This window comes from Stenella coeruleoalba, assembly GCF_951394435.1.
Source record: "Stenella coeruleoalba genome assembly, chromosome: 12".
Classification (NCBI taxonomy): domain Eukaryota; kingdom Metazoa; phylum Chordata; class Mammalia; order Artiodactyla; family Delphinidae; genus Stenella; species Stenella coeruleoalba.
In genome coordinates this window covers 50,879,693-50,906,759 of record NC_137158.1, presented here as the reverse complement: position 1 = coordinate 50,906,759, position 27,067 = coordinate 50,879,693, and the positions used below count along the sequence as shown (strand labels likewise).

The 27,067-nt window shown below is 35.0% G+C and overlaps 1 protein-coding gene across 4 annotated transcripts in view; it reads left to right on the top strand.

The window, feature by feature from the left end:
* Nucleotides 1–27,067, top strand: part of TBC1D32 (TBC1 domain family member 32) — a 182,397-nt gene that overhangs the window by 5,571 nt on the left and 149,759 nt on the right. For 3 of the 4 annotated variants that reach the window (XM_079939017.1, XM_079939018.1, XM_079939020.1), the window contains exons 3-6: nucleotides 3,954–4,115; nucleotides 11,913–12,090; nucleotides 22,693–22,761; nucleotides 24,710–24,835. In XM_079939017.1, the coding sequence (XP_079795143.1) occupies nucleotides 3,954–4,115; nucleotides 11,913–12,090; nucleotides 22,693–22,761; nucleotides 24,710–24,835 (535 nt within the window). The remainder of the gene's footprint in view (nucleotides 1–3,953; nucleotides 4,116–11,912; nucleotides 12,091–22,692; nucleotides 22,762–24,709; nucleotides 24,836–27,067) is intronic. The other variant, XM_079939019.1, reaches the window with a different exon arrangement.

Genomic DNA, 27,067 nt, shown 5'->3' with positions numbered 1-27,067 from the left:
AGACTTGGGGTCCTTGGGTTAATTTAACTTGGCAAATGAACCAAAACTTTAAAGCATTTTGAATGGGGTCTTCAGGGAGATGTTATTGTGGTCATAGGTCAAAGTGATGTCATTAAAAAAAAAAGTGTGTGGTTACTTAAGTTCCCAAAGAACAGATTTAAAAATGTTCCCAGCATATTTGTTATTTACATCTGATGCTAAATAGTGGGGATTTTAAAAATATGTCTTTTATTTTAGAATGATATTGTCTTAACTTTCTTGAATACATTTTGTTAATGGGCTTGCATTATACTTTCTTACTGCCTTTGTTATGAAAATATCATTTTTGTTACTTACAGATTGGGCTTTAAACAAAGCAAACACAAGAGTTATATTTCTCAGTTAAATATTCGTTTCTCCTAATTGTCTGATTTGTGGCACAGAGATAAGGCTGATGAAAGTAAGGGACTAGGGTAATACTGCCATTCCATAGTAGGTGTTGATGGTGGGATTCATCCTCAGAAAGGCTCTTCTTTCAATTTCAGGGAAATAACTCAGGCTTGCCCCACCTTCCATTTCTCACTGAATATCTCAGAGATGCCAAAGAAAACTGATGTGTCTGATTGACTAGCCTTGGGCAGGATTGTGAAGAGGATCAGAATTATTTTTAGGGACTTTTCGTCTCTCTCTTCACTTTCTTCCACATTCACTGTTCTCTTCTCTTTCCCAGTAGTAAGAGACTGGCTGTGAGATCACACTGGGCTGAAAGGGTTATCTGGATCCTTTTCATTTTCAAAGTCATTTCAAAGAAAGCAGTGATACCTTTATGATATCTTGGCTGTGTAAGTTTTCACCATTTTGTATAAAATATGCAAAGATTTGGTTTAGAAATACCCTAAACAAAAAAGTCAACATTTAAAATGGATGGATCTAATAAATTATAATATATAAACTCTAATGGAAAAGATTATGGAAGAGAATATACATGTATATGTATAACTGAATCATTTTGCAGTACACCAGAAACTAACACAGCATTGTAGGAATCTGCTGATCAGAGTTGTAAGACACTTAGGCTAGTTTAAAAGCTATCTGAATACAGAATCTGTATCTAGATCAGTGCTTCTCAGGTTATGGTACTAGGACCAGCAGCATTGGCATCAGCGTCAGCATCACCTGGGAACTTGTTAGAAATGCAAATTCTTGGGCCCACAGTATACCTGAATTGGACCTCTGAGAGTGGGGCCCAGCAATCTGTGTTTTAATAAGCCCTTCAGGTGATTCTTATCCATGTTATACTTTTTTAAAAAATTAATTAATTTATTTTTGGCTGCGCTGGGTCTTCGTTGCTGCACGAGGGCTCTCTCTAGTTGCGGTGAGCAGGGGCTACTCTTCGTTGCAGTGTGCGGCTTCTCATTGTGGTGGCTTCTCTTGTTGTGGAGCACAGGCTCTAGGCGCGCAGGCTTCACTTGTTGTGGCATGTGGGCTCAGTAGTTGTGGCTTATGGGCTCTAGAGCGCAAGCTCAGTAGTTGTGGCGCATGGGCTTAGTTGCTTCACCGCATATGGGATCTTCCTGGACCAGGGCTCGAACCCGTGTCCCCTGAATTGGTAGGCTTATTCATAACCACTGTGCCACCAGGGAAGCCCCATGTTATACTTTAAGAACCACTGATTTATAGGATGACCTAAGAGAGCCCTTGCAATTGTTTAGCTAAAGTTATGAAGATGTGAACATTAGTCTGATGGCAGTGGGAAAGGAAAGAGAAGTTGTGGAGGAAGAATTTACAGAATTACAGAGCTTGGTAACTAATTAGATCTGAGGTGTAATAGAGAAGATTGTTTGAGGCTATACACAGGTATCTGATTGAAGGATGGTACCATTAACAAAGATATATGTCAGAAGAGAACATGGTTTGTGAGCGGATGGGTAGGATGATAAATTTGGTATTGACTGTGCTGATTGATACGGTGAAAAAAACATAAAGTAGCCTTGTCCAGTAGGTAGTTAATATATAGGCATACCTCGGAGATATTGTGTGTTTGGTTCCAGACCACTGCAATGAAGCAAATATTACAATAAAGCGAGTCACATGATTTTTTGGGGGGTTTCCTAGTGCACATAACAACTATGTTTACACCATACTGTAATCTATTAAGTGTGCAATAACATTATGTAAAAAAAAGTACATACCGTAATTAAGAAATTCTTGATTGCTAAACATGCTAACCGTCATCTGAGCCTTCAGTAAGTTGTAGTAGTAACATCAAAGATCACTGATCACAGATTACTGTAACAAATATAATAATAATGAAAAAGTTTGAAATATTGTGAGAATTACCAAAATGCGACACAGAGACACAAAGTGAGTAAATGCTGTTGGTGCTGATAGACTTGCTCTGATGCAAGGTTGGCACAAACCTTCGGTTTGTTAAAAACTCCCAATATCTGTGAAGCACAATAAAGTGCAATAAAACGAGGTATGCCTGTATAGGTCTAGATTCTGGGGAGACATTTTGGCTGATGAAAGAACTAAAGGAATCACCTGTTTGTGTTGAGTCTGAAGTTGACACTGTCAGAGTAGAGAATATCCTTCTTAATTTTGTTGTTTATAATAATTAAGTTTCTTGTCTATTGCCTCCTGAATTTAAAATAGTGGAATGAAGCAGACATGATCATTTCCAAGTTACAGATGGAAAAACAGACTTGTCCCAGGCCACTCCAGCTAGAGTGGTAGAGCTGGAGCTGACCTTCAGGCCGTTTTGACTCTGAGCCTGTACCTTTTCTATAATACTACATGGTTTCATGTCAAGTATCTCTGCTTGACTTTTGGAGCCTGCATCGTCTATGGCAGGCCTGCCACTTACATTACTGAAGCAGCCATGGAGATTCCAGGAAGCAGCAATGGGTTCAGAGTTGAGGAGAAATGGGCAGGGCAGGAAATCCAAATCAAAAGCAGTTAAAATTGAAAATGAGATCCTTTGGCTACCTGGGTAAAAGGTGGCTGTTCTTTAGAGGACATACAATCATTTAATAAATATTAAACTGAAGACTGTATGCTGGATATCATGATGGACTTATAATTATGTGAAGAAAATTATTCAGGCTCTCCTTGATCTCCTGTACTGCATATATGCAAGGCTCTTATACAGTGATATATTCAAACTACAAGTCTTGAACATAGTGGCATTTACAAAAATGGCCCATCCTAAATTATCTTTGTCATTTAAGGGACCACAAAAACTTTTTAATCCTTTCTAAATTGTGATATTAATTATAATCATTGCTCTTTATTTTCAGTAAACATTTTTCATAATATAATTATCCACTTTTGGAACTCTTGCCCTCTCATATTTGCTTATTGTCTGAGTTTGCAAATGGATTTTAATGTTAGCATCAACCTAACAGTATGAAGAAGAAGGTCCAATGTATTGAATTGTCTGAGCGACTTCTTGTGAACATAGTCAGACAAAAGCTGATTAGGTGGAATTTAGGTCAGTTCAAAATGAACACAATTTACAAATGTACAAAAAACTCTTGACGATTGGAGCTTAACCTTTTCCTATTTATTCTTTTATAATTACTGTTATCTAGTGTGGTTTTCTTCATCAGCTTGAACAGTTGTGAAAATCTTTATCAACTGCTTTCCCTACCATTAAGCATCACACGTAAAAGATATGAGCATAAAAAAGAAGTGTGAAAAGACTCCTAACCCCCTAAAGTTTGTGCTGGTCCCGAAATTTGCTGTCTACTGTCATCATCTTTAACTGTGATCTTTTCCAAGTGTCTCAGAAAAAAACAACAAAATTCTAGATTAGCTATATGATTTGGGATGAATGACTAATTTAATCCTGGTTTAAGGTAAGAAATCTGATTATATGTTACAAATCTTTCTGTGCTAACATTTTTTCTGGGTATGGTTGATAAGTGAGTTCATGATATTTACTGCATTTATTTTTTAAATGTTTGTTTCAGCTATGAATTTGTGAAATACCTTAGACAGTATATATGTAATACTTTGGGGTCTATGATTGAAGAAGAAATAGAAAAATGGACATCTGATCAGAATCAGGGTGAGGAATTTGGCTATGACACAGTGGTACAACATGTTACTAAAAGAACTCAGGAATCTAAAGAGTGAGTATGCCCACAGTAATATTTTAAAGTAATTTTTCTCTCAACAGCGTTCCTTGAAAGCACCCTTAACCCATGTCCCCTACAGTCTTTTCACCTCATAGCAGCCAGAATGATTCTTTAAACCAGTGATTCAGATCATGCCACTCTTCCACGCAACACTCTCTGAAGGCTTCTCATCTCATTCAAAATAAAATCCAGAGTTTCTTCTGTCGCCTACAAGGCCCACCATGAGCCTCTCCTACCTGATTTCTTATCATTTTCCCTCTTCCACTGCTCCAGCCACACTGGTCTTGTTTTTTCTCAAACAAGCCAAGCAAAGTCCTCCCTCAGGGCTCTTTGTATTTATGTTGCTTCTGCTACCTAGAATGTCCTTTCCCTAAATATTTGTGTCACTTACTCCTTCACTTTTCACTTTTTTAAAATAGACGTTATTTTTAGAGCAATTTTTGGCTCACAGCAAAACTGAGCAGAAGGTACAGAGATTTCCCATATACCTCCTGCTACTACACATATATAGACTTCCCCATTATCAACATTCTGCACCAGAGTGGTACAAATTTTTTTTTTGGGGGGGAGGGGCTGCACTACACCGCTTATGGGACATTTGTTTCAATTAAGGAACCTACATTGACACATCTTTATTATCCAGAGTCCATAGTTTACATTATAGCTTACTCTTGGCGTTGTGCATTCTGTGGTTTTGGACAAATTTATAATGACATGTTTTCACCATTATAATATCATATAGAGTAGTTTCACTGCCCTAAAATCCTCTGTGCTCTGCTTGTTCATCCTTCCCCCTCCCTACCCCTGGCAATCACTGATCTTTTTACTGTCTCCATAGTTTTGCCTTTTCCAGAATGTCATACAGTATGACATATGTCATACATACTATACAGTATGTAGCATTTCAGATTGGGTTCTTTTACTTAATAAAATGCATTTAAGTAGCACAGGGAATTATATTCAATGTCTTGTAATAACCTATAGTGGAAAAGAATCTGAAAAAGAATATATATATGTATAACTGAATCACTTTGTTGTACACCTGAAACATTGTAAATCAACTACACTTCAATTAAAAAAACATTTAAGTTTCTTCCATGGAAACTTTTCATGGCTTGATAGTTCATTTCTTTCTAGCCCTGAATAAATTCGATTGTTTGAATGTATCAGACATCTTGCTTGCTTCCAAGTTTTGGCAGTTATGAATACAGCTGCTATAAACATCGTGTGCGGGGTTTTAGGAGCATGATTGGGTCACATTTTAAGATTGTGTTTAGTTTTGTAAGAAATTGCCCAGTTGTCTTCCAAAGTGGCTGTACCATTTTGCATTTTCATCAACAATATATGAAAGTTCTTGTTCCACTTACTTGTCAGAATTTGATGTTGTCAGTATTCCAGATTTTGGCTATTCTAATAGGTGTGTAATGGTATATCATTGTTGTTTTAGTTTGCATTTGCCTAATGACATATGATGTGGAGCATCTTTTCATATGCTTATTTGTCATCTGTTTATCTTCTTCGGTGAGGTTATCTGTTAAGAACTTTGGGTCATTTTTTAATCACGTTGTTTTCTTATTGTTGAGTTTTAAGAGTTTTTGTATGTTTTGGATAACAGTCCTTTGTCAGGTATGTCTTTTGCAAATATTTTCTCCTAGTCCGTGGCTTGTCTTTTCATTCTCTTAATAGTGTCTTTTGCAGATCAGAAATTTTTAATTTTAATGAAGTATCTTTCGTGTCATGCCAAATCCAAGGTCGTCTACATTTTCTCCTATGTTATTTTCTAGTAGGTATATAGTTTTGCATTTTATATTAAGGTCTGTGATCCAGTCTGAGTTAATTTTTGTGCAGGTATAAGGTACATATATAGATTCATTTTTTTTGCATGTTGATGTCCAGTTGTTCCAGCACCATTTGTTGAAAACACTATCTTTGTTCCATTATATTGCCTTTGCTTCTTTGTCAAAGATCAGTTGACTATATTTAAGGGTATTTCTGGGCGCTCTATTCTGTTCCACAGATCTATTTGTCTTTTCTTTGGCCGATACCACACTGTCTTGATTACTGTAGGTTTATAGTAAGTCTTGAAGTTGGGTAGTGTCAGTCCTCTAACTTTGTTCTTCTCCTGCAGTAGTGTGCTGGGTATTCTGGGTTTTTTGTCTCTCCATATAAACTTTAGAATAATTTTGTTGATATCTACAAAATGCTTCCTGGAATTTTGATTTAGATTGTGTTGAATCTGTAGATCAAGTTGAGGAGAATTGAGTCTTCTTAATCCTTGAACATGGACTGTCTCTCTATTTATTTAGTTCTTCTTTAATTTCTTTCAATAGAGTTTTATAGTTTTCCTTATATAAATCTTGTATATATTTGTTAGATTTATACCTAAGTGTTTAATTTTGGGGGGTGCTGATATAAATGGTATTATGTTTTAAATTCCAAATTCCACTTGTCCATTGCTGGTATGTGGGAGAGTGATTGACTTCTGTATATTAACCTTGTATCCTGCAACCTTGCTATAATCACTTAGTTGTCCTAGGAGTTTTTCGGTTAATTCTTTCAGATTTTCTGCATAGATGATTATGTCTTCTGCGAACAGTTTATTCTTCCTTCCCAGTCTGTTTGCCTTTTATTTCCTTTTCTTGTCTTATTGCATTAATTAGGACTTCCAATAGGATGTTGAAAATCAATGGGGAGAGGGGACATCCTTGTCTTGTTCCTAATGCTTCTTCACTCTTTTTAGGTCTCAGCCACTCTGAGTTCTTGAGCAGTGAGATAGCATGACAAAATGCCTGACTCTCACTCAGAAAACAGTTTAATACAGAGCAGTAATTGAGATGAAAGAAGATTTGAAATTTCCTTCTCCTGTTTAAACTCAGCTACTTAGGTATTTCTCACTTTAATTATCTTTCAACACTGGCATATGATTGATGATTGAAGGTCTGGTTCTCCCCCCCATCCCCTCTTGCCCCGCATGAAATGTAACATAACAGAAGATTCTTTAGGGCTATAAAGGGCAGAATGGGCAAGTAGAGAGCATAAATTTCTATTTTCTTCTTAATTCATACTTATTAGTGTAGCTCTATTTAGTTTCTAATTCTTAGGGTAGGTAGCATATTAATGTTATCTAATGTTAAAAATTGCTTTTTGAAGCTAGATTGCAATGATTTTTTATTCTGATAAAAATTTTGCATAATTTTTATGCACAGTAAAACTTTAAAAATTTGGACCCCCAAAATTTATTTTTGGTGATGATTTGGACACATGACATTTGCTTTGTTAATTCTAGACTGTGGACTTGGATTTATGTGATGTTTTTAAGTGCCTTTGGCATCTGGTTTCTCTCCATGCTGGACCATCATGGTTGCTTCCTATTGCAGTTTGAAGGCAGGTGCTGAAGCTTGAGATATAGCCCCTCTTTCAAGTAGTAGAAAAATTGAAATATATACCTGAGCTTATATTACCTATTATATTTTAAAAATTTTATTTGATTTATTTTGAAATTGTTAAACATTTCTTTATGATGTTGGATGAGACCTCTTTCCCCTTGTGACAACTGATTGTTTAAATATGTTATGAACAAAGTGACAGTGTGCAGCTATTAATAAATTTAGCAAGTTCTAACCACAATATATATTAAGTTAAAAGCCATGGAGATCAAGATTTCTTATTTACTGATTTGATGAAAAAACAAAACTAGAGCCACTTCCATCTTTGGATAATACAGTATCCCTGCTTTCCTACAGGGGGATACATTCTAAGACCCCAGTGGATACTTAAAACCATGGATAGTACTAAATCCTATGTGTTTTCCTGTACATACATAACTATGGTAAAGTTTAATTTATAAATTAGGCATAGTAAGAGAATATCTGAATTGCTAACATCACTACTCTTTGCGATTTGGGTCCATTGTTAAGTAAAATGAGGATGGCTTGACCACAATCACTGGGATACCTTGACCAGTAGATCTGATAAGCCAGATGGCTGCCAAGTGACTAATAGGCGGGACTGAATAAAGGGATGATTCACATGCTGGGCAGCTGGATGGCTCGAGATTTCATCACCTACTCAGAACAGCAGACAATTTAAATCTTATGAATTGTTTATTTCTGGAATTTTCCATTTAATATTTTCAGACCACGGTTGACTGTGGGTGACTGAAACTGTGGAAAGCGAAACCACAGATAAGGAGGGACTACTTTATTATAATTAGTAGTCTATTTCTGACAGTATCATTAAGCTTATTCTAAAAGGGGGACTAAAACTCTTCATTAGTCAGAAAATGAAAGCTTTTTAATGCTAAAAGCAAAGTTTTACATGGGATTGTTAGGAAATTACTTTTTGTCTCTGGGTAAGACATTTAATTTTCTTGTGTTTTAGTTCATTCATGTGTAAAAATTAATACAACAATAATTACCGAAAAAAGATTTTAAATGTCTTAATGAATGTCTTCTGCTTTGTGAATCATGGATGAAGGATTTTAAGTTGTACAGAGTATTATTTTCTTTCTTTTTGTGTGTATGATTCTTTAGAAACTACTTAGGGCTAATGTGTCAACAGTACATTTATTAAAAACATTTTTACTGTAATACTTCAAATTGCTTTCCTAATTACACATTTTGATATTTATTTTTTAAATAGAGGTTTGTACATGAAAGAGCTCATTTGTAGCATCTGTCATACATTCTCATATATATTAAGTGGAAGTACTCGCAATGTGTATTTTCATTGTTAATTGGTATGGGTTTTTTCACTACCTCTTAGAGCTTTTTCTTATTTTAACTTCTTGGAGTATGAAGGAATCTTCTCAATGGTGTCCATATTCTCTCCTTGGCTTTTTCAAATCTGCAGTTGCTACTGAGTTCTAGTTTATTTAACTCTTGATATTCAGGGCCTTACTCTCTAGTTTTTTGTTTTTTTAAGTATTATTCTTTTATCTACCTTTAGCTCGTTTGCTGATATTTCTTGCAGAAGAATTAAAGTTTGTGGTTTCAAGAAATTTATGTTTTCTGGAGGAAGTATTTCTAAAATGAAACATTTTAGAAATTCTATGGATTTTAATTACCCTTAAAATTCTATGGATTTTAATTACCCTTACTCTTATCCTGTAAATCATTGAGATTTACATTTTTTTTAACTTTTTATTTTATACTGGAGTATAGTTGATTAACAATGTTGTGATAGTTTCAGGTGTACAGCAAAGTGATTCAGTTATACATATACATGTATCTATTCTTTTTCAAATTCTTTTCCCATTTAGGTTGTTACATAATATTGAGCAGAGTTCCCTGTATATACAGTAGATCCTTGTTGGTTATCCGTTGTAAATATAGCAGTGTGTACATGTCAATCCCAAACTGCCTAACTGTCCCTTCCCCCCACCCTTCCCCCTGAGATTTACTTTTATATTCCTTTATTAAATCACTGTATTGTAAATTTTAAGGGGACAGGAGTTTATGTTCTTCACATGGCTATACCTAACTGGAACGGAGTCTGGGGAGTGTAGTTTACTCCTATTCCCAGCTATAATCCAATTACTGTGGAAGGGGAGAGCAGCTCTGGTGGATAGCTATTGATTGCTACTGGGGCATCATTATACTTCCCTGTTTCTTGGTGCTCAGAATGTGTAGAGGAGGAGCCTGGGGCCTCCTCACTCGGTTCCTATATGTACTTCACCAGTTAGTCTAATGAGTGTATTAGGATTCAATTCCTTCTTGGTTTTTTAAAAAAATTTTTTATTTTATATTGGATTATAGTTGATTAACAATGTTGTGTTACCCTTCTTGCTCTTTATATCCCTTTACTTTAAACTTGAATTTTCCCTGGACTGTTTCTCACCTCTATAGCGGTTCTTTTCTGTATGTGTTTTCCCTCTGTATCATTCCTAATCTATTCTAATTTTCTTTTAATATTTTTGTGTTTTCTCATAATTTCTGGGACTTTAAAAATATGTACATATACAGCTATATGTATTATATTCAATTTACTTATAGTTATATAATATATAAATTATATATTGTTAAATAATATTAAATATATAATGTGTTTTAAATTACATATAGAAATCACATATATTTAATAACAATGTATATAATATATAATTTAAAATATATTTTAAAATTTCTTTAAAGTTCATTTTGTTTTTATTTTTTAAATTAAGTAATTTATTTTGGCTGCTCTGGGTCTTTGTTGCAGTGCATGGGCTTCTTTAGTTGTGGCATGTGGGCTCTAGAGCATGCAGGCTTAGTAGTTGTGGCACGTGGGCTCTCTAGTTGCGGTGCATGGGTTCTAGAGCATGCAAGCTCAGTAGTTGTGGTATGTGGAATCTTAGTTCCCCGACCAGGGATTGAACCTGAGCCCCCCTGCATTGGGAGCATGGAGTCTTAACCACTGGACCACCAGGGAAGTCCCAAAAAATTTCTTTAAACTTTAAAAACTCAGTCCACTATTTTTAGCCAAATCCCCCAGCATGATTTTATTACTTCTATGAGAGAAGTATCCTTTCTCTGATTTATGTAGTTAATATGATGCATTGACCAGAAATATAAAGAAAGAGAAGTTTCTGTGCTTATTTTCTAGTGTATTTCCAGTGTTATAATGATAAACAATAAACATACATATTATCATGCTTTATATTTACAAAGAACTTTCAGATATATATTCTCATTTATTTCTTGCTATGGCTATGTGAACTAGATCAGCTAGATTGTATTTTTCTTTTAATTTGAAGATCTAAATGGCTTTATTCAGTAATTTATAAATTGGGCAGCATCCCATCTAGTAGATAGAAGAGTGCTCCTAGATTGTATTCTTTTTATCTCATATATAGTTGAGGAAAAATAGACTTATTTATAATGACAGAGCTTGTATGTAAAGTAGTCAGGTTTCTAATCCAGGTTTTCTGATTCCAAATTTAGTACTTTATTCACTATGTTTATTTAAATCTTTATGCCTTTTTATTTTAAATATAGAAATTTCAATAGTTCACATCTCATATTCCTCATTTGTAAAATAAAGGGTAGACTAGATTATTTTTGTTTCCATCTAGCTCTAAAATTCTATTTGTAGGGTTTTGGAGGATCTCAGTCTAATGTTAGTATGGATGCTTGAGAGTTTGCACTTAATAAATGGAGAAATTTATTATAAGTTTTTAAAATATATGTATATTTAGACCCGCTAGAGCTGAAAGGGATCTTAGAAATTATCCAGTTCAAACTTCTACTAATTTCAGGAATCCTTTTCTTAACATCTCTGACAATGGGTTCTCTAGCCTCTGTTTGAAAGGACCCACTGATCTCTTAATACTTATTTAGGTCTCAATTGTGGTGATGGATGTCTATACACATAAATTATAGGCAGGAGAGAAGGGAAGCAAAGAAAATAGAGGAAGGGAGGATAGAGAAAGAGAAATTAAAAAAAGGAATAAAAGTGATGTGTAAAGTAGGCTGGGTTTTGGTAGTTTGATATTAATAGTTGACTTTGTTACTAATAACTGGAATCTATGCCATTGGAACATCTTGCCTTGGATTCTTTTAATTTTACTGCCTTGGTTCATGTAACCAGATGGAAAAACTTGGGAAATAACACATTTTAGATTCCCTATTAATTTTTTTTTCCTGTTGTGTGAATTCTGTTGTGCCATTTATTCTTTCAGAAAAACTGTCTTTTCTCTTTAGAATTGTTTGTTAAAGGGACTTTACAAGAAAAAAAATAATCGGGTAGTTTAATTTAGTTGAATGTTTTAATCTGTGCTAATAGCCATTCTCTTACAAAGATTGCTTTGAATTAAAGATACAAAGAAATGATGCATTCCCTGAAGAACATCATGATGATAGTGGTGGATTCTATGATCAACAAGTTTGAAGAAGATGAAATGCAAAGTCAAGAAAGGCAGAAAAAAATCCAAAAGGAGAAAAGCAATAGTTACTGCACAGACAATTGCTCTGATAGTGATTCGTCATTCGGTCAGGTATGTTGTTTAGTTTTGCATTTATGTCTTGAAATGGTGTTTAATAATCATTACCTTTAATACATTCTTTATTAGCTAGACTTTTTTCCACTTTCTAGTTTTAAGATTCAGAAGGATAATAAACAATAACATAATCTAATATTAAAGATTTAGTCCATGAAATAACATCTTCTAGAATTATATGTTCAGTGAATTATATCTGAACAGTTATTAATGAGGTAAGGAAATAAACTAGTGGATTTTGGATTAAAAAATAATAGCACTTGAAACAAATCTGCTTAGACTTTAGTTAAAGATCTTATTCCCAATTAATCCTTATTAATCAAATTTTAACTACATTATAGATGAATATGGAGATAAAACATTTCCCTTATTTATCTTCTGTGAAGGTTGCTGTGAATTGTTAGTTTTAAGTTTTTTTTTTATGTCAAAAGATTTGAGGTTTTATATTTTATCTTTCCAGGTTACTGGAATCCTTGTCTTTTGGCTTCAGCAGAGCTAAGGGAAAGGCCAATGTCTAGATTAGTCCTAATAGAAGACAAAGGAAACTAGATAGAGTAGAGCCCATGCATGCACCATGAAATTCCACATAGAAAATTTCAAGCCAAATGGAATCTGTTTGACCTTCGTGTGAATCCTACCTGCTATTTTTAGTGAAACATTTTCACCTAATTAGTTCTAACATAGGGACATAACTATAACGTAGATCCTAAACGTATAGCAAAAAGGGATTTGTGGAGTTTGGGTGAAACCTGAAATACGTGTGTGTATTAGTCACAGTTGAGACTGCACTTTTGAAGGAAAAATGGTTTTGGAATTAGTCAAAGCAGAATGTAAAAGTTATCACTGCATCATTTAGCAGGAGATATTGTGCTGAGTTTTAAATTTTACAAGTCAGGTTAATTATCTGATGTGAGGAAGGAAGTGACAAAGATTGTGAATTTTCTTCATGTTTTGGCTCTTAATCGTCCCTTGTTGATGTACTCTTTGGAAGAAGCTGGGCTGTAGAGATTTTAGTTCAGCTTAATACAATCAGATGGCTTATTCAGTAGGTTTACTGAACTGCTTCTTCAGATCAAGGACTTTCTGGAAATGAAAGGCACAGAAAACCCAACTTTAGGACTCTGAGGGATCATAAGATTATACTTTCTTAGTTATTTGATGAACCATGTATATACACTGAAATCGAACCACAAGAGAAAAAAAGTGGAGCACTGTTAATTTGTTCTAAGAAGTACAAGTATTCAGATCTCAATAGGATTGATTGAGTAGCTGGCAGTTAAGAGGTGCTAGCTAAGCACCAACTTATTTCCAGTCATAGAATCATAGATTTTTGAAGAAATTCACAGCATTGGTAGAAATGGAGTCATACTTTCAGAAGATATTCTTGTTTTTTATTTTGTTTTGATTCTCGAGAAGGATCATGCTCTGAGTTTATGTGGCTTCCTTTGGAATGTCCACGGGGTATATCTGCATTTTCAAGTGCCTGCCTTATGAATATGACCTTGTGTCAGAAGCGACTAATTGAATTGAAAGTGAAGTATGCCCACCAACAAGGTGTGGGATCCCTGGGCCTTTGGAAAAAAGCAGATGAGTGCCAGAACTGTCCTGAAAGCTCTTTCAGTGTGGCCAGACTCTAAGATGTTTGGGTATGCTTTTGTTTAGTGAAAAAAGACTCTCTTGCATGTAACTGACCGAAGAGAGGCTGAATTAATAGGTTCAGAATTGAAAGGATCCCTGAAAATATATCATTCATTCCATTAAATATTGATGTTATTATTGATGCCTTCAAAATTGATGTTACTTGCATCGGGCTTTAAAAAAACTGAATTGTTCTATGAATAGCATTCAGTAAACAATTTTGATGCTGCTGTTTTGATATTAGAACACTTGTATTTTGTGAATAGAGTAGGCTTTATTTCATTGCTATTTTAAACATTGCGTCCTGATTGTATATGGATTTCTGACCCAGTATTGAAAAACTTTGGACATTACTGCCTTGGAGACTGTTTGTGTAAGTTTGAGCATATTAAAGAATAAAGTTGGCTGATTTTTACTATAGTTGTGAGCAGAGCATTCACTGAAAGCATTTGGCACTGTGATTAAACCTGGAAAAAGTCTGCAAAATAATGCTAGAAAGATAAAAATAATAATATTAGATATCTGTTATTGAGATTGCTGCCATATGTTGGTCCCTTTGCTTGGCTTTATATTCACTATAGGTGTTACCAGCCTACTTTACAGGAAAAAGCGAGGCTTATAATAATAGGTAAAACTTGTGTTTCTCCTTAGGATTCCACTGTGAATTTAAGCCTGGTCTCTTACCCTTGATAGTCTGTTCTCTTTGTTCTGTGCTGCACTACCTGGAGACTTCTTGGGTTCAAATCTTTGTTCTACCACTTACTAGCTGTGTGACCTTAGACAAGTGTCTTTACTTCCCTGACGTAGTGTTTTTCATTTTAAAATGGGAATGATAATACCACTTACCTCATCCTGCTGTTGAGAAGATTAACTGATTTAATAGTTGCTGCTGCTCTGTACGTGTTAGCTTTTATTATTGCATCTTGAAGGATATGCTGAAATGGATACCATTGAGAGACATACTCAAGTAGAAAATTTCCCAGCTCTAGTCCTGTATGGTTTCTAACTGAGCTTCTATGGGTCATTTTCTACTGCTGGAAGATTAGAGGATTACCTCTAATTAAGCTTTCAAAATTAATGTCCTTTCCTCTTGCAGCTTTTCTTTCTCTTCCCCGACAGTATTCAGTTGTAATATGGCACAGGCATTACATTATGCTTTTTGTAGTGTGCAAACTATCGATACTTTACTACGTTCTAAGGGAACCCCAAGATGTACCCTTTGTATGGAGAAGGTGAGTTTAGGATAACAGTCACCAGCTGTTCTTTCATGATGTGAACCTATTTAAGGAATTTATTGTTTCTTTACTTTCATGGTAACCTCCCCATGAAGCCCATCCTTTGGTACCTATGGCAGGCAGAATAACAGCCCTTTCACAGACATCCATGTCTTAATACCCAGAACCTATGAACCTGTTACCGTACATGGGCCAAGGGACTTTGTTAGTGTGATTAATTTAAGGATCTTCAGATGGGGAGATTATTCTGGATTATCCAGGTGAGCCTAATGTAATCACAAGCATCCTTATAAGAGAGAGTCAGGAGGGTCAGAGGCAGAGAAGGTGCTGTGCAGGCTGAAGTAGATGTCAGAGTGGCTGCCGATGTATTCTAACCTCTAGAACTGTAAGACGATAAAGTTGTGTTTCTTTAAGTCACTAAGTTTATGGTAACTTGTTACAGTAGCAGTGAGGAAACTAATATCTTGCCATTGTTGCTACTTGTTCACCTGAAGGCCAGGATCTTTTCTGTTATTTACTTCCTGGAAAAGAAGCTTTGTGTTTGAGCTGCCTCCTGGGAACAATTTGAATTCCATCTTGTTGCTAGGTTTTGAATTCTTCCAGTAAGACTTTTCTTGAGTAGCTTTTTCCTTTTATTGAGTTTGAGGCCTTTCCCCTGTCTCTGAGTATGTGCTGTGCTATCAACCACTCTAATTTACGTTTTACCCTAACTTCTCAAATCTTAGAATATCTTGAGTTCAACGCCTTTTCTGGCCTCTCCTAAAATCTTTAAAGTTTTTACAATGCTCTTTTTGGTGAGGAATTCTGCTTTTGAGGATGTCATACTACTGCTGAGGAATTACAAGATTCTCATCTCTTGTTCAGCAGCATTGGCCAGGACAGTAGGATAGCCACAGCCCAAACTACTATTCAGAAGTTCCTCCATCTCGAGCTACCCTTAATTGATAAGACTTTTATTATTATTATTTGTCTTATAAACAGAAAAAGATAGGAACCTAAAATCCTAAAAATGTAGAAGGGAAAGGGAAAGGCAGCTGAGAGTAGGAAAAAAAACACGGTAGTATTGATAATGCAGCTGCCTAGAGTTAAGCTTGAGGCAGGGGGCTTGTTTGGGAGAAGAACTGGGTAGGTGCAGGTGTGAGCTTTCTTTGCTTGCTTGTTTAATAGTAATGTCTTGAGACAATTTGACACCAGAAAAACTAATTTCTCTGATTAACAATGCTAATATCTTTATGAATACCTAAGTTTCTTTATACTTTTAAATATTAATAGCTTTTTGTTATTTCTCAATGGTAGCACTTTTAAAGAAAAGTGCAGAAGTTCTTTTTTTGTTAAAACATTACTTAAACATCTAGGAAATTAAGAACTTTATCATTTGAAAATATTTTTAAAACCTTCTTTTTGTTTTGAATTAATAACTTTGTTCCGTATTTAAGGCTTAATGAAGGGTGGGCTCATAATTTTTTTTTTTTTTTGCGGTACGTGGGCCTCTCACTGTTGTGGCCTCTCCCATTGCGGAGCGCAGGCTCTGGACGCGCAGGCTCAGCGGCCATGGCTCACGGGCCCAGCCGCTCCGCGGCATGTGGGATCTTCCCGGACTGGGGCACGAACCCGTGTCCCCTGCATCAGCAGGCGGACTCTCAACCACTGCGCCACCAGGGAAGCCCGGGCTCATAATTTTAAGAAGTTTTAGATGCACTACAATTAAAAAAAACTATTCTGCATGAAGCTAACTCATTCTGAATCTTGGAAACAAGTCAAACTCTGGCTGTGCCATTGATGAGCTGTGGGCTTTGTCTTCTTAACCTCTTTCAGTGCCTCAATTTTCTTAACTGTTATAGAGGAGATAGTAATAGTATTTACTCTTATAATGTTGCCTTGCAGATTTAATATATGTAAAGCATTTTGAACAGTACTTGGCTCATATTAAGCTCTTATATAAATGTTTGCTGTTATCATTGTCATCACTGGGTGGTGGTTCTTTTTCTTTTGTAAGAACAGGAAAGAAATCATTGTACAGTTACACATACTAAAGCCTAAAGAATCATTAGGTTTAATATTTATATATTTTATTTCCCATAGCTCTTTGAACAACAGTAATAGTTGTCTTTCTTTGACTAGCTGTATTTCAATGGTTTATATAGTTTACAAACCAAATATTTAAAATAGAGATTTCTAGAGTAATTTGAGGGTGGTATGATTTTTGAACTTAAAGTGTAGTTATTGACTAATGTGAATATTCTCCAATATATGTTGTAATAAAGTGAATATATCTCTTTAAAACAACAGAAGTTACAGAATGCATCTTATGTTCACTATCTTTAGGTATACTGAATTTTACAGAAATGTATACAAATCTTATTTTAGCATCTGAAGACCTTTAATTAGGATCCTTATGATCATACAGTAGGACCAAAATCCATCTTAGATTATCAACCTATTCTACTTCTTGCTCTTTTCCCTGTAGCATTTGCTCAGAAATTATTTGCTTGGTTTATACTCTCACACATGTAAATATGTCTAAAAATGTTTTCCTTTTGGAATTATCTACCTATATTGATATCAGCAACAGGTCTCTTTTGTGTTGCTTTACCAATCAAGTTGGCAGACACTGCTCCCCTCAGGAATTTTTAATCTAACAATTTCAGCTGTTATAAATATTTCTAACTCTGTTGTAGTCAATGGAACACGTTTTCTACATGTTCCAGTTAAGTATCAATAAATTATTATAGTTAGTTGCAATGGAAATTTGTCCATCCAGTGATACACAATAACACACAGAAATGTTAAAAACCTATATAGGTAACCTTTAAGGTAGGTATTAGACTTATTCTCATTTCTAGTGTAGTATGTATTTCATTGCTTAAGTAACATTTTAAGAGTAATTTGTACTATGTTTAAGAAGACAAAGGAATCTTAGAGGGTACTAAGCATATTAATGAGTCTACTCCAATCAGATAACTACTAAAGGGTATGCTTTTCTAATATGCATTATTACCTGAGAGGAAAGGCAAACATGGTAGAATTAAGGGACTTCAACTGTTTGGATACATATTCAACCAACAGATATGTATTGGACATATGCTGTGTACAATATCTTGTGCCAGGCACTATAAAATTGCAAAGATGAATCAGATATACATTATTTTTTCAAGGAGCTTACTTGAGAGTAAAGAGATAGGATATGTACATAAATAACCAAGTTGCAAGTAGAAGTAATGTGTCATGGGAATTCAAAGACCAGCCCTTATAACCAAGAATATCCAAGAGCTATAGAGGAAAGTATTTCAGACAAGGGAAAGTTCAAAATTTCTGCATCAACAAAGAATGTGGCATACCTGGGAAGCTCTGAGTAGTTTATGTGAAGGGTTAGGACAGAGTTTGCAAGGAGTAAATTGGAAGGTTAGATTAAGGGCAGTTTATGGAGTAAGGGTAAGGATTATATCTTAATCATTATTTATTGTTTCTAGCTATAAAATCATAGTGCCTGGTAACATAGTAGGTGTCTGACACATAGTATAGATGCCGAATAAATATTTGAGGAATAAATGAATGCATTCAAAAGCTAAATTTAATTGTTTTGTAATTTGAGAGAAATCATTTTAGGTTTCTTAACAGGAAAATGTGTGTCAGACTTACCTAACAGTTGTATACAGAAGGGCATGGGAAGGGGAGAAAGTGGAGGTAGGGAGATAAGTTAGAAGGCTATCATGGTAGTTAAGTAAAAAGTAATGAGGACCTGAACTGAGGAGGCTTTGTAGGAATAGAGACTGATGTGAAATTATTGCAGAAGTAAGATCATTAAGCTTGATTTTTGATATGTTTTGGAGAGAGTAGTGCAAAGTGGAAGTAGAAGTTAAAGGTCTAGTTATGTTTTTTTTAAGCCAAAGTAGCTGGGAGACTATGATGTTATGAACCAAGTCTGGAATTAGGGAGGAATTAGATGTGGAGAAGAATGTGGTGGGTTCTTCTTTTATTCTTTTTTGTTGTTGTTGTTGGGTATACATATTGAATTTGAGACACCAGTAAGGTATCCCAGTGGTGTAGCAGGTAGTTGAACATGCAGGATTCATTTGGTAGAAATGTTGGGGATAACAACGTGAGTCATTCGTGCAGAGATGTTGCTACTTAAGCCACCTAAGTAAGCAAGATCTTAGGAAATGCATTTCAGAGGGCAGACAGAAATGGAAGAATGGGTTAGACAGGGTACCAAACCATATTGCACTGGGTAGGAGGTTAAGGGGGGATGAAGGCTAGAGGGAGTCAAATAAGATAAGGACTAAGAAAAGATCTTTGGATTTGGTGGTTAACTGTTCACCACAGAATAATGTTGAGAGTAAGAGGAGGGAAGTTGAGGGATCATCATGCTGATTAGTTGCGATCATTTCTGTGAAGTGAAAAGCAAAGACATTTTCAAAGTAAGGGTTGCTTGCCTGAGGTATTGATCATAAAGAGATTAAAAAAAAAGTCTTTGTCGGGGGAGCATTTAAGCAAATGAATTTTAAGATCTAAGTATTATCTTTTTTGACTGCTACTTGACATAATATTGGTTGTTTCACCAAATATGAACTCCTGTAGTTGCAAATGTTCAAACAGTATCTGACCCTGCATTTACCAGGGCTGTTGTAGAACGTGACTTCTCTTTTAGAAAAGAAGCTGAATGGAAATCTGAAATCAATGAATTATATTTATAGATCTTGAATAGGCAGTAGGTAGGGGGGACTCAGTTTTCTATTTTCAGATAGAAAATTTCCTGGTTGAAGTAAATTTGAGATTTACTTCAAATTTTAAAATTTAATAATGATAAAGCAAAAAGACTTTACATTTGTTCTCGTTTAATTCTTACAGTGATGCTAGGAGGTGGATGTGAAAACTGCGGATGGGGTTAAAGATTCCAGGGACACATAGCTAGTTAGAATTTTAAAACCTGGCTTAATCTTCTGTCTGATTAAAACTCATGTCCTTGATATTCTTATTTGCTAATGAGTTGGATGGCAGGACATTTTAGACATCGATGATAATCTGATAAAAGTCATGATAGTGGAAGTGGGAGGACCAGAAGAAATCAATTTTAGAAGAGGCGAAAGGGCCAGGCTAAAGAAAAGAGCTTGTGTAATTAGCAGTAGAATGAGTGTGTATATGTACTTTATATACTTACTATATACACATATGGACATATATACTTATATCTATATACACACAACATATATCTTAATGTTTGTATATGTATACTATGTAAGATATCCTGTGTTGTGTACTTTCTTCCCATTAGAAAAGACAAGCTGCACTTATATATACTTACATTTTATTTAGTAGTTACCACTCATACATTTTAGTATTTTAATTGTTGTATAATGAAAACTCAAAATTAAAGCTCTATTATTTAATATACAGTACTTCTAATTTTAAAAAGTAGTATATACAGACTTCAGCAGTTGAACTATATACTTTATTTTTTAATTTAATTTTTTTTTAATACAGCAGGTTCTATTTTATGCATGTTAGTGTATGTATGTCACTCCCAATCTCTCAATTCATCCCACCACCTCCACCCCCTGACCCCCGCTTTCCCCGCTTGGTGTCCATGCGTTTGTTCTCTACATCTGTGTCTCTATTTCTGCCTTGCAAACTGGTTCATCTATACCATTTTTCTAGATTCCACATATATGCATTAATATGATATTTGTTTTTCTCTTTCTGACTTCACTCTGTATGACAGTCTCTAGGTCCATCCACGTCTCTACAAATGACCCAGTTTCGTTCCTTTTTATGCTGAGAAATATTCCATTGTATAAATGTACCACATCTTCTGTATCTGTTCATCTGTCAATGGGCATTTAGGTTGCTTCCATGACCTGGCTATTGTAAATAGTGCTGCAGTGAACACTGGGGTGCATGTGTCTTTTTGAATGATGGTTTTCTCTGGGTATATGAACTATATACATTTAGAAAAGAGTAAAACCGAGGACACTTTAAGGCTTTTTAAGAAAACTTACATTGAAGGATCTGAAATATCAGGCTGTTTTGGGTTTGTTATCAAGTGGCAATATGTACCCTGTATTGTTAGAGACAATGTAGCATGGTAGGAAGACTGGCTATGGAATCATTCTCGAGTTTAACAAATGTATATTGAGTGCCGACTCTGTATCCAGCACTGTTTCAGGTATTGAGGATACTATAGTGAAAAAGACCAAAAAGATCAAAAAGACTAAGTGATTGTAAGGCAGCCATGCAAAGCTCTAGAAGAATAGCATTGCCAGGCAGCAGGAGTGGCAATGGCAAAGGTTCTTAGGCTAGAGTGGGCATGGCATCTTCCAGGGATGGGGGAAAAAAGGCCAGCATGACTGAAACCTACATGGCAGAGGGCAGAGTGGTATGAGAGAAAGGTAGGCAGGGGCCAGATCGTGTAAGTCAAACTTTTATATTTTATTCTGAGTAAAGCGGGAAGTCTTTTTGTGGGGTTGAAGTAAGGGAGATAAAGAGACTTGATCTATAATTTTGAGAAGCTTTGTCTATTGCTAGAGAATGGATGATGGGGTAGAGTAGGATGAGATTAAGAGCAGAAGCAGGGAGACCAGTTAGGATGAATTTAAGTAGTCTAGAGTCAATGCTGGTGTCAACTAAGGTTTTAGCAGTGAAGTGGCAATGGGTAGTTAGAGTTATGATATGTGAAACTTGGGAGTTGTCGTGGCATTGGATGTAGGAAATGAGAGGAAGCAAGGAGTCAAGATTGACTCCTATTTTTGACTTAAGACAAAATACGGATGGATGGTAGAACTATTTACCAAGATGGGGAAGTTTGAGGGAGGAGCAGGTTTGGAATAAAAAAATCAAGAATTTTATTTTGGATATGTTAAGTTTGAGGTGCTTATTAAACATCCAGCGGAAGTGTTGAAGGGATAATTATATATGTTACCTTGGAGATGAAGTGACTGATAAATTTTAGTCATTGTGATGTATTTAAGAACTAGATGAGAACACCTCAAGAGAGTATAGACAGTGAAGAGAAGAGGGTCTCTAATGAAGATGGGAATCTGAGTTCTGATTGCTGGGTGACTTGGTTTTCATATTTCTCATACTTCAGAGTCATTGTGAATTGAGGTAGTACGAGGCTTGTTACATAATAATGGCAGTTTTATTTTTAGGTGGTTATTTAAGGTATTATTTAAATTGCTTTGGCAAGAAGAAGATTCCTTTTCTAAAACAGCTTATGGTCTACTATAAACTTTTTTCTAGATAGAAGTTTTTACTTTAGGAATTCTTCACCTAAGAGGAGACATGGAGAAAGTTTAAGGAGAAGCACAGGGAAGAAAAGGAACAGAAAAGTTCAAGCAGCATCATAGCTATGCTTAGGGTACCATCAATGCCTTCTTATTTGTTTATGTTGTTTTACCTTTGTTTCATACATCTCAGATTCCTGGGTACAAAACATTTTTAGCTTTATATCTTTTGAGTCATATTCTATATGTTGCATTTGCTCAGCAAATGATAACCTCATATACATGAAAGTATATGTCCTACTGTCCTACTGGGACATTAAGTTCTCATTTAAATGCCTTGGGATACAAAAATTCTAAGTTTGCTGCTAAATCAAAATAGATCATCCCCTTCTCTTGTTTCAGAATTTGTTTTGTGCTTGGAGTTATATGAAAAATCATTTATAACAATACTTCTAAAAGTCTACTAAATGAATGAAGGAATTAACGTTCTGTTAATTGTGTTACAGAGTTATAAATTTTGTCAAGGAAAATTACAGTTAATTTTAGACCAGTTGGATCCTGGGCAACCTAAAGAGGTAAGTTTAAAGGAAAACTGTTAAGTTCAGTCATATATATATATATATATATATATATATATATATATATATGTGTGTGTGTGTGTATATGTGTGTGTGTATATATATATATATAAATAGATTATAATTAGTAGCAGCTGGATTATTTCTCTTGAAGATAGTCCTTTAATATCATGGCAGTTCTAGACTGATATCCCTGCTAGACTTTCTAGTCTTGAAATGAAAAGTCACAGAGTAAGAGAGGCTCTCCTTAGAGAGTGCTCACAGTTTGTAAGAGGAAATTTTTATTTCTAGTTTCAATTTTCAAGGGATGAATTTATGAGCCGTTTCTCCCAAACTGTTCCTTCACTGTTGCTTTGTATGTGACATTTTAGTGATTTCTTTGAAGAAAATAATCTTCATTTAATCCTCTTTCTACTTCTGGAAAACGTGAGCAACTTTGACACATGTTCATTTATTAGAAAATATTTTTAAAAAGCAATTTTATTGAATTGAGCCTCTTTATATTGTAATAATTGTATAAATTACTGTTTATGAAGTTTTATTTCATTTGAAAGTCATTCTGTTTCACTTGAAATAGAAAATTATAGGAGTTTTGAAGTACCTCAGACATCTGTTATATCTTGCCATTTGGTCTCGTTTTTGAAATACGTTGTTTTTCTTCAACTTTTCATTTTAAATTAAGTGAATAGCTATGATTTACTCCCACTGATTTTTTTTTTTCCTCTCAGCATTTCACATTCTGATTTATTTTCTAGGTTTTAGTAAATGTTTCAACAGATTGGCAATGGGACCTGACTTTATATGATAACGATATTATTGACTTTAGTTTAAGTGGATTATTTGGAAATCTATACTTGTTCAGAAACCTTTGTTCTACTTCTGCAAATAGTAAATTGTTAATGGAGTTTTGTCCTAAAAATTAACTGAAAAGGAGAAATTTACTTAATGTTTTTAAACTCTCTTCATAGTCCCCCTAATGCCTATCCCAAATAAAATTGTATTTAAGAGTTTTTCATATGAATATATAGACATTTTAAACACATGTATATTCTATTTGTTTCACCTAAAACTTGACACCCTGAAAACTGACACCTTGACACATTCAGAGTGCTTGGTGTTCTAAGGTCTTAGCTCTTTGACTCTTCATTTTTTTTTTCCCCCTCACTAGGTTTCAGTTATTTCAGCTGAGGAACAACCAAATTTTGAGGAACAGGTTGGAATCAGTGTGTTATTACTCACTAGTTGGAGAGTGAGCGGGGGAGAAGCTTTACTCCACTTACGATTGGAGTAGAGCTATTTGCCACTGCTGTCCCGTGGGTCATACTGTCCCGAGTGAATTCTGATTGAATTTTGAGAAGAATGCTTAATAAGATTTCTGTGAAAATTCAGAAATTCAATTTTGCATCACATTGCTGAATCACTTTTTTTTCCCTATCTCAGTGGTTAGAAGGTCAGAAAATATGGTGTAGCGGCAAAAAGAAGTTCAAATTAATTGCTTTGTGAGAATTGTTCATATATGGGAATGGGAATGCTTCACCAGGGACATAACTGGGCAGTGTTTTAGAATTAGAGTCCTCAAACTGTGGGACCACCTATGGGGTCTGTTCAAGTGAGGAAAGTCTATGGAGGAGACACTGGAATACCTTATTCTGGTGATTCAGATTTGGCTACCATCCCTTCTCCTCTTCCCCTTAGACGTGTGACCTAGAATCTCCTAATATAGTTAGGTTATTTTATGTAAAGCAAAAATTAAAACACTAGTTTCTCTGCTTAACAGTTTAAAAAATGAGTTATCAAGAATTGTTTTATAAAAGGGCCTCTGATTTTCAACTGGCTCTTCAGAGCAGTTATCCAGACTCTGCGTTTCAATGTTTGTTAAATATTTGGAGAATTGCTATTATTTTGGTGGCTGAGTATTAATAAAAATTCTTTTAAAAAATTATAGGTGAGATATGAAGCCTTGCAAACGTTATGTTCAGCTCCTCCATCTGACGTACTGAACTGTGAAAATTGGACCACTCTCTGTGAGAAACTGACAGTGTATCTTTCAGATCCTGATCCTGTATTTAGTGTAAGGAAATGCCTACAGAAGTGTTAAGAATTCCTGGTTTTTTTCCTACTATTCTAGGAGCAAATGGAATATAATTTTCTTTAATAGTAGCTCAAATATTTAATAGTAACACAAATATAATTTCAGCTCCAGCTTTTGAATTGTCAAGATTTTTTTTTTTTAAAGGAATTAACTTACTATGTCATGATTAGATTCAAAGTATGGTTGGTCAGTGTCATACTTCATTGCCAAATAATAGGCTATGTTAGCTTATGCATTTTGTTTTATCTTGTAAAGGGATATCCAAGTATCTGTGTCAATGTTTTTGAATTAAGAAAAATATTTTAAAAGAAAGAGTGTGTTTTTGAAAGAATTCATGATATATGAAGACTTGAACTTACAATGATTACAATTTATTCTAAAGGATTAATAAGCATTTTCCCTGTGCAGTTAAGTGTTAGAGATTGCTTAACTGCTTAAAAAGAAAAGTTAGAAAACTGTAAAGCTAACACTTTAGAAGATAATTGAGATGAATTATAAAACTAATGTAGAAAATTCCCAAAACTGTAAAGTTAGTCAGTAGAGAGTTATTTTATATATAAAAAAAAAATGATTCACATATGACTTCTCAGAAACACTATGTTGAAAAGTAAGATTATATTAAAAAGTGCAGTAATTATATGGGATTAAAAAAAATCCTGACTGTATTCCAGCATCACATTTAACTACAAACTAGATTTTTTATGTATGTACATATGTATTTATTTTGGCTGCACTGGGTCTTTGTTGTGGCGCATGGGCTTCTCTAGTGCGGCACGCGGGCTTAGATGTGGTATGTGGGAACTTAGTTCGCAGACCAGGGATCGAACCTGGGCCCCCTGCATTGGGAGCACAGAGTCTTAACCACTGGACGACCAGGGAAGTCCCCCAAACTAGGTTTTTTTAAGTGTCTTTTTCTTCATAAATGATGTGTCAGTGAAGAAAAACATTAGCTTTAAAATTGATAAGGTTTTTTTAAATAGAATTTTTAAAGGTATTAGTAAAAAAGAAAATTTTCCAGCTCTTCAACAAATATGCACTGAATACCTACAGTGTACATCATTCTAGTTCAGATGCTGGGAACACTGAGCAAGACAGAAGCCTTTGCCTTCATAGAACTTTAGAAGAGGAGACAGACAGTAAACAGTTAATACAAATAAAAATAAAACTCAGTACCTTTTTACTACTTAAAATTACTCTTCCATCAATGAAAATATACTGGTAAACAGAAGTGGTTTAGAAACAAGTCGTTTGTTATTTTTATAAGGGGGGAAATGATGTTTAATTACCCAATACCTGGATGCAGTTCAACCATACTAACCCCAGAGGGTGAGGCAGACTTCTCTAAAGACTCAAGGATTCAGGAACTTCAAAGGAGAAAGATATTTCAGGGTTATCTTTTAACATTTCAAGGCATTCTAACAGGAAATTGTAAATTTCCCTCTTAAAGACATAATAGTGGTCTAATAGGTTTCCTTTATTCCTTTTATAAATATGGTAAAGATCCTACTGGGTCAATGTAAGTGGCCTGATTTGTCCATTATATTCAGCAAGAGTCAGTGTGGATACTTAAGGCAATAAAATTGGAAGACGTTGTCATAGAGGGGAAATGGTAATAAAACCAATCAACTTGAATAGAAAACAAGGTATGGTGTTCTTTTCATCTAGAATTTATGCTTTACCCAAATTCTTGAGTTTGATTCTGTTTCTTCATTTTCTACTCTAAAGCAGGGGTCCCCAACCCCCAGGAACTGGGCCGCACAGCAGGAGGTGAGCAGTGAGCGGCTAAGCTTCATCTGCCGCTCCCCATGGCTCGCATTATGGCCTTAAGCATCCCCGCCTTCCTGTCTGTGGAAAAATTGTCTTGCACAAAACTGGTCCCTGGTGCCAAAAAGGTTGGGGAATGCTGCTCTAAAGGACTCTTACATGTAACTGAGTGAAGCCTATAGTGTTCGAAAAGTATGACAAATACTTACCAATTGCTGCAAATATGAAAACTTCCCAAAGTATTTAATATCCTGTGTTCAGTACGAACCTCTTGGGTTATTGAAATATATTTTTAGTCACTTGGGTAACCATTTTTTGTAAGTGTATTCATCTAATATTTGATATAGTCAAGGTTTTTTTTTTTCTTCAGAGTAGATCATTTGAGGGAATTTTATTTTTTTAATGGGAAACTGAATTTCACTGTTAGGCTCAATCCCATCAAAGTTG